General features: G+C 32.9%; 1 protein-coding gene across 1 annotated transcript; it reads left to right on the top strand.

The window, feature by feature from the left end:
• The first annotated feature begins 2,259 nt into the window (after nt 1-2,259).
• LOC143918209 (uncharacterized) lies at nt 2,260-7,613 on the top strand. The gene is made up of 3 exons (XM_077439979.1): nt 2,260-2,305; nt 4,167-4,462; nt 6,745-7,613. Exons 2-3 carry the CDS (start codon nt 4,286-4,288, stop codon nt 7,270-7,272), a joined length of 705 nt encoding a protein of 234 aa, XP_077296105.1. The 5' UTR covers nt 2,260-2,305; nt 4,167-4,285; the 3' UTR covers nt 7,273-7,613.

Consider the following 7,613-nt stretch of genomic DNA (forward strand, 5'->3'; position numbering starts at 1 on the left):
CAAATGCAAGTAACGCCTTCTTTTAAAAATAGTATTATGATCTATATTTAAAACACGAGATCGAATGATGAAAACGTGGGTGTATAGTGTGAGCAATATATCGTATATAGTAAAAGTGGTATATATACATACATATGTATGTATATATGTGACTAGCCGACACGAGAAGCATTGTTAATGATGGTGATTTATGAAACAAACGATCCATATTTACTAACTTTGGGGGGCTAATTTTTTAACTCCCGGATTAGTTATTTAATTAATATAAATATATCAATAAATGTGATTAATTCTGAAGTTATTTAATTAATATTTGACGTAACTTTCACGGATGTGATCGTACGTACATATGTAGGTGTCCTTAAATCTGTTACGTATTATCGGTGATCATTATGCTGTAATTTTTATTGATATGACACACATAATGCCATAGATATAAGTGGCTCACGAAAAGCTTATCAACGATAAAAGCGAAATGCAATTTAATGACCCGAATAAATAGGTCACGCAAAATTGGAAAAAAATAACTAAAATACGGTTAAAACTATGCATACAATTACTTTACTTTACGACTTTTCAAAGGAAGATTTGTTTAAGATATTATGCTGCATATCAAAAATAGTTGAAGTAATAACGGTTATATTATGACAATGTGTCAGTTTACAATGCTAGATTAAGATATTCAGTTACATTAGATTTTTATACATACATACATATATGGTAGACATCAGTTAACTTTAGATAAGCGAAATCGTCGCGTCACAAATGCGACACGATGACGTAAAAATCTACTGTCTGATCCGACGGAAACATTTGTCGTACTGTGTGACTAGATAAACATCAGTAAATACGTCACGATTCCTGATATAAAAAGATTCGACGAGTCCTTTGAACTTCAGTAGTTACCTGCCCATTCAAAAGTGCACACACGCCTTTGAACGCGAAAAAGTACAGTTATAAAAGTTGTGACAGTTCTCAAAATGGTTTTCATCGTAAACGTATCCAAAGGATCATCCCCTAAATTTTCAATGGGTATGTATCTCTTACTTTTTATATATTTATAAAATTTAAAAATAACCCTTTATAAATTTTGCACCTATAATTTTTCATTACAAGTTGACCTCCTATTTTTTAATATGATTTTTGAAAAAAAAATTTACCCCATTATATATGATAGTTAAATATTTTTATAGTACTTCGTTCATTATGATTTTTTTTACTATTTTAAATTTGATGTTTTGATCAATTTTAACGAATACATACATAAATGGTATGATTTAATATAAACTAAATTTTATTTTGCAATTTTATATATTAAAAAATGTCATAAATAATAGAAATTAAATTAAAAAAATACCATTTTACATATTTTTCATGACACACTTTTCAAAAGTGTGTGTGCAAGTATATATTATAAATTAACAATTTGTTTTTGTTATAAATAACAATTAGTTCAAATTATTTTTATCAAATTTTTACAAAAAAAGTGCACCTTTTTGTATACTAATTATATATATGTATAGTATTTCATTGAAAAATTAAATTTATAAAATACAGGTCAAAATTGTTGGCATTGCTTGGGTCGAATTGAATTGAATTGAAAAAAAAAATTGCAGTTACATAGATTACTTTAAGATAGTATTCAAATTTTATTAGTATTAAATTGAAAGTTGTAGATTTGATAAACATATATTTTATTGGATAAAAATTAAATTACAATACATAATATTTTAAACGTATCCCAATTCATGCAATGTTTAAAATAATAATATAATAAAATTAAATAACATTCACGTAAATATACTAAATTGACACTTCATTTAAAAAACGGTCTTCGAAACATTCTCGATCATTGATAATATCATTTAAATTAATTAAATGAATTTTTTCATACGGTTAAAATCAACATGCATGTCAATGTCAGTGTTTCGAACTACACTGCGTTCCATTCACAAGCGTATCATACGCAACACTGAATAGGCGAGAGCGATACGGACGTGATAAGAGGAACACACCTCTACAATACTCTCCCACCGCCCTGGCGCCGGCGTCTGTTACGTTTTATCAATGAATTGACGTCACATACGCCACTGGCGCCGGTTAAAAACAGGTGGCTTCGTTGGTTTTTTAACCAAATTCGAACCGCGAGTCGAACGGAACGCACGCCGCGATACACCAACGCCGAAACGAACCCGCAGTGTAGTACCGTAGATTTCAGTGACAGTGACTCAGTGACTACGACACAAATGTACCACAATGTGTTGCAATACATCGACGAGATTTCCCGGACGACGACGCCTCAATGGTAAATTATTCTAGAGCTTTCCCGCCTACGGTTCCGTAGATCCTTGGTGAAAATTTTTCGTGCGCGTATTCTATGCATAATAATATATCACTCGTTAAACGACACCGCATTGTCTCCGGCTTTAATGTCCGATATCAATTTAACACCGGGACAGATTTATTTCGATCAACAGACGTGTATTATGTATGTATTGTACAAGTCGTGCGAAGCGAATGGTGCAAAAGTGAACAAATCCCGCCGAAGAAAAATTCATTTTTTTATATCAAAGAAGTTTAATGTTAATTCAATTAATATTATAATTGGTTTTTCAAATACAATATAATTTGATATATACATATATCCAAATGTATTCTGTATCGACCGATCTTAAACTTATATAATGTACTATCTGATAATTATTTAATCAATTTAATATAAATTAAAATTAAAATTGAATTAATTTCAAATCACACACAAACAAATATTCTACTGAGCTGATTGAATTTGAGATTAAGCAATTTGATTAAAAATACACATAAATCGTCATGCTATCAGTAGATGTATTCAAATTAATCATTAAAATATCGATCTAATGAATCTTAATATTATTTTTTTCTTAAAATAAATTTCAATCGCGATGTGATATCTACACAATTTAGACATTGCACTAGCCCAATTATTTATTTAATTTAATTTTCACCATAGTTTTTACTCACAATATATGTATGTACATACTCTCAAGTTTCATCTTGCACTATTTTATATGTATCCTTGATATAACTTGCACTAGCCGTATCGCAAACGATGCAACAAGATAAGAACGAGCGATTGTCAAGAAGATAATCCGATTCCGTAATGATTTTGATTCATAATGTTTTCTATAGAACGTTTCAACTTTTATATGAGTTTTCGTAAGAGTTAAAGTCTCCATTCATTAACGTGTCCGTTATCACGCATGCGTCAAAACAAACACTTCAATGCCATTATTATTTTTTTTTAATCTGTGTCATGTTCTGGCGCCTACGTATCGGTTTGTCGTTGATCGATGATGTCATTCGATAGTAGTGCACGTGCTAAAACCATCGTTAAATTGCAATTCCATTAAAATATTCCACATTAGCATTAATGGATTTAAAAAAAATTAATTAAAAAAAAAAAAACAGATACGACTATTTTCTATTACATGTAATGTAAGAAACTGATTTTTAATAATACTATATATGTATGTAGATATGTTATAAGCTCAACTGAGTGATGAATCGACCAATCAATCAAGAATTCTTTAATAATGCAATCGACCTTTTGACAAATGGTTCGACATTGACAATACATCTCAATTTCACACTCGTCCAATTTTCTTTGGGGAAATCAAATCAAATGCTTTTCCGTCCATCGCCTGACTCATCTAATTACACTTCAGCAACATTTGAACCACATCGCGTTGATATAATCGCAACCCAGCCGACCGTCTAATTCTCATTGTACCACCACCACAATTTTTTCTTCCTCTCTTGTTCCGGTTCGGATGACGTATTAGAACCGGGGAATCCCCCACAACAGCCATAGCGGCTTTCTAGCCACCCAAAAGAGCATAAAAAAACAGGAGAAGTGGCAAAGAGGAGGTAGAGGGGCACGTCCGGACCTCCGGAGACCTCAGACTCAGACCAGTCAGTCGCGAACGGTGGTGGCGTCGTCGCGGACGTCGTCACCAACACAAGTCACCAATATGACCATGATCACGATCCGACCAAGTCCATGCTAGACTATGAATGCCCACGACGTCTATTGATGGATTACAATTCATGTGCGTCTCACACCCGGCCCCAACCGACTCCCCATCATCGAGTGCTCGAACTTACCTGTCCGATTTTGTTGTTCGCAGGTGTATCCACGAGCTTCATTTTTCTCGTACTGTGGCTGGTGTCCCTCAGTGCAGGAGCACCCCGCATTCTGAAGGTGCCAAATCAAGCTGACCCAGCCCACCTGAGACACCAGCACAATATGAGCATCAAGAACATCGATCGTGTCAACGCGAGGCTGTCGTATTTTCTGAAGCAGCTCACACAGCAGTATCATCCGTCTCTGAAGAGATTACACAGGACGTGTCGAATTGACGATTTCCCAATGAATAATGTCATCAAGAAAGTAAACGCTGTTGGCAGTACACCTGTCGAAAAGGTATGTGTCTTTTTTATATATCTATTTCATAGCTTAAACTTCGTCTATTAATATAATATATACAATAAGTGTTTGCTTTAAAATGAAAAGTTTTTGACTTTGATCAAGAAAACCCAATAGATTTTTTTCCTTTTATAATAATTTCACGCCATACTCGAACATAAATTAAATAAACCTTCAAGAAATATTGATATCTCAATTTAACAATTATGAAATATTACGCCATTTGAGTATTTTTTTATTTGTGTATGTTTCATAGCAATTAAAGCAACATTTGAAATAAAATTTGCCAATTTTGATCGTATTAATGCATTCGCTAGTTTGCAATAAATGCAAAAAAACCGTTGAAAAACCTCAACAAAAACCTGTACTTTCTTACTCAATTCTAAACTAGTTAGTTTTTTATTATAATATAGTAATTATGATTTTTCATTTAGTATTCAAATAATAATAAATAATGGATTGTTTTAAATATATGTTGTTATAAAATCATTCTATACATACAAGAAAGCTTTATGTTATACTATGAGCGCCCACATCCGCTCTGAAAGCTCTCGCTCAAAGCTTCCAAATCGAATCATAGAACGAAGCATGAAAAGCGCCCACATGCACTCAACCAAATGTATTGATATTTCCATCAACATAACGTTCGTATAATCGATTTTCTTATTGTCATCGAGTATTTTATTAATTTAAATTTTAAATTTTCCCTACTAAAATAGATATATAGTATTGTCGAAGTTGGTGTATCGATACTGAAATTTGCATTAAACATGAAAACTTCCAACAAAACGCCTTCATCGTTTTTATAAATGCTCATTGTATGAGACAGTCTAATAATAAATAAACGATTACCTAACGCGTATGCATGTTCATTCATGCGCTTGACTTCAAGATCGATCTTCGATTATGTTTGCAATATAACATTAAAACGCTTACAAGCGCCACAATAAGAATTGGCTTATTAAATTTATTGCGATATATATACACATATTCCCTGTAAAATAATCAATGCATTTTTAATGGGTAAGAATTATTTTGAAAATCTTCCGTTAAAGGGAAAGCGTAATGATTAGGATTAGAGAGAGTATACATCTGTATATACCTAATGCAGAGTAATTGAGTTTATCCCAAAATTGCCATTCAAATTATGACAGATTAATGTTTCATCACGAATAGCAATTTTATTATTAAATTTAAATGAGCTCTGGTCTCGTTATGAGATCATCAAATCATGTTCTTATTCTTCACGAATATGGATCGCATGTTATAATAATAAAAAAAAAACAAGATCTATCCAAAATCGATTTTTTATAACAAGCTCAAATGAATTGCATATCGGAAATTGTGATTAACTTTTAAGCACTCAATAGAGACATCGACGCGCGGAGCCCCACGAAACCCAAATATTTTACTTTTTGCTTATTTCTTTTCATAAAATGTTTTCGCTCAATATCAACTTAAATATTTGCACTGCAGTTAGACGCAGTATTTAAATTGATTGTAAATTTGATACTATTCACTGGAAAATTGATGTTTGTACAATTTTCCACTTTGTTGATACGTGACGTGTGTCTATAGAATGTACAGTTTATAAGTGGTTTAAATTCGGAAAACAGATTTAATTTTAAAATTTGCACCCAATTGGTTGAAATTACAGAGAAAGTCGCGTTTTGTAAATATGGGTATGGGAGTTGGAATCGGCTTAATGGGTTGAATTTTCAACAATTTCGTGTCATCGATCGTGAGATAGAAGTCATAATAAAAGGTGTCGAGTGCAAAAATGGCGCATAATAAGTCGTCCAGGTATGATTTAAAATTGTGATCAGCTCATTAGTCGCGTCTGTAACACCCGGTTTACGTTCGTTCCGAAGCCGCAGTTATGGTTCAATTAACGACAAATTGCACCCAACAGTTACCGATACTGCATCTACTGATTGCAATACGTTTGCATACCGACATTGCATGGAAAGCCATTTCCAGTTTGGACGGCCACATCTGTCGGCAAACACCAATTAACTTAATGATAATTGTGCATAAAAAAAAATTAAAAATGTTAAAAATTGTCTCTTATTAACAAGAATATACCTCTCTGAATCGTTCGTATTATTTTGTCACTGATGATTAGTTGATACGTGAAGGTAGCACTTAGAAGCCCTTGCATCTGATTGAAGTCAATAGGAAGTCCTCTAAATAATTCATCTAACCATGAAGTGTATGGCTCTGATGTAATTCTTGTGATTGAAACATTATTAATAATTGATTTTCTTTACTTTTTGTAGGTCAACCAAGCTCTAATAGTTCTGAGGGACACTCAAAAGGATTTCATAGAGCATTTCGGAAAACTGATCTCGATGAATATCACCACAGACAAAGGCCATTTTAACAACACAGCACGAAAGGAGCTTCTGAGGAACATCCAGTGCTTGTCGAATAACTTCTACCTCGATGTTCAGGGTGTGATTGATGAAGAACCCAATACGAAAGTGGTGAACAAGTGCAACAAGGACAATTTATATGATGCAGATTTGGTGCATGCGAACTACAAAGACGCTTGTCTGGCCGATCGGAACTTATTTTTAGAGTTGAGAAATCACTTAGTCGAATGGAAGAAAACTTTAATGAATCTCAAGAAGCAATTGAAGTCTATCAAACACAACGCTGATAAGAAAAACAATGCTAATAAAAAGAAGAACAATGCTGCAAAGAAGGTTAACAAAAAGCTTGTTAAGAAACCGGCCCAACCTAAGTCCCGTCCTGTAAAGCCTCAAAATAAGCCCCTTGAAATTGAAAATATCCAATCATCATAATAGGTTAACCAAAGGCCATGATTACGACACATTCTCAAATACCAAACTTCGCACGACTTAGTATTTTTTTTTTAGTTTGAGTAGGTAAAGTAAAATAGCTTAGGTTGTTTTTGAATAGTTCGTTTTTACATATCTGGGTAAACAAGACTGTGATATTACTATAAATTGTTGGTAATAAGTACGTATAATATTTTGCACTTGATAATATTGATCGAATCAACATGTGCAAAATTTGAAAGTGACACTTCTTCTATGAAGCATTTGTAACGATAAATTATCGATTACACTTATTTGTTAGATAGAGTGGCATATATTAGGGCGAAGAACTTCTCAAATTCTTT

Source organism: Arctopsyche grandis, chromosome 10, assembly GCF_051622035.1.
Source record: "Arctopsyche grandis isolate Sample6627 chromosome 10, ASM5162203v2, whole genome shotgun sequence".
Classification (NCBI taxonomy): domain Eukaryota; kingdom Metazoa; phylum Arthropoda; class Insecta; order Trichoptera; family Hydropsychidae; genus Arctopsyche; species Arctopsyche grandis.

What these genes read in the sequence shown, in the direction of transcription:
- LOC143918209 (XM_077439979.1), top strand. Translation starts at nt 4,286, where the DNA reads ATGAGCATCAAGAACATCGATCGTGTCAACGCGAGGCTGTCGTATTTT. An exon ending in GCAGTACACCTGTCGAAAAG is followed by an intron (nt 4,463 to 6,744) that starts GTATGTGTCTTT and finishes TACTTTTTGTAG; the next exon opens with GTCAACCAAGCTCTAATAGT.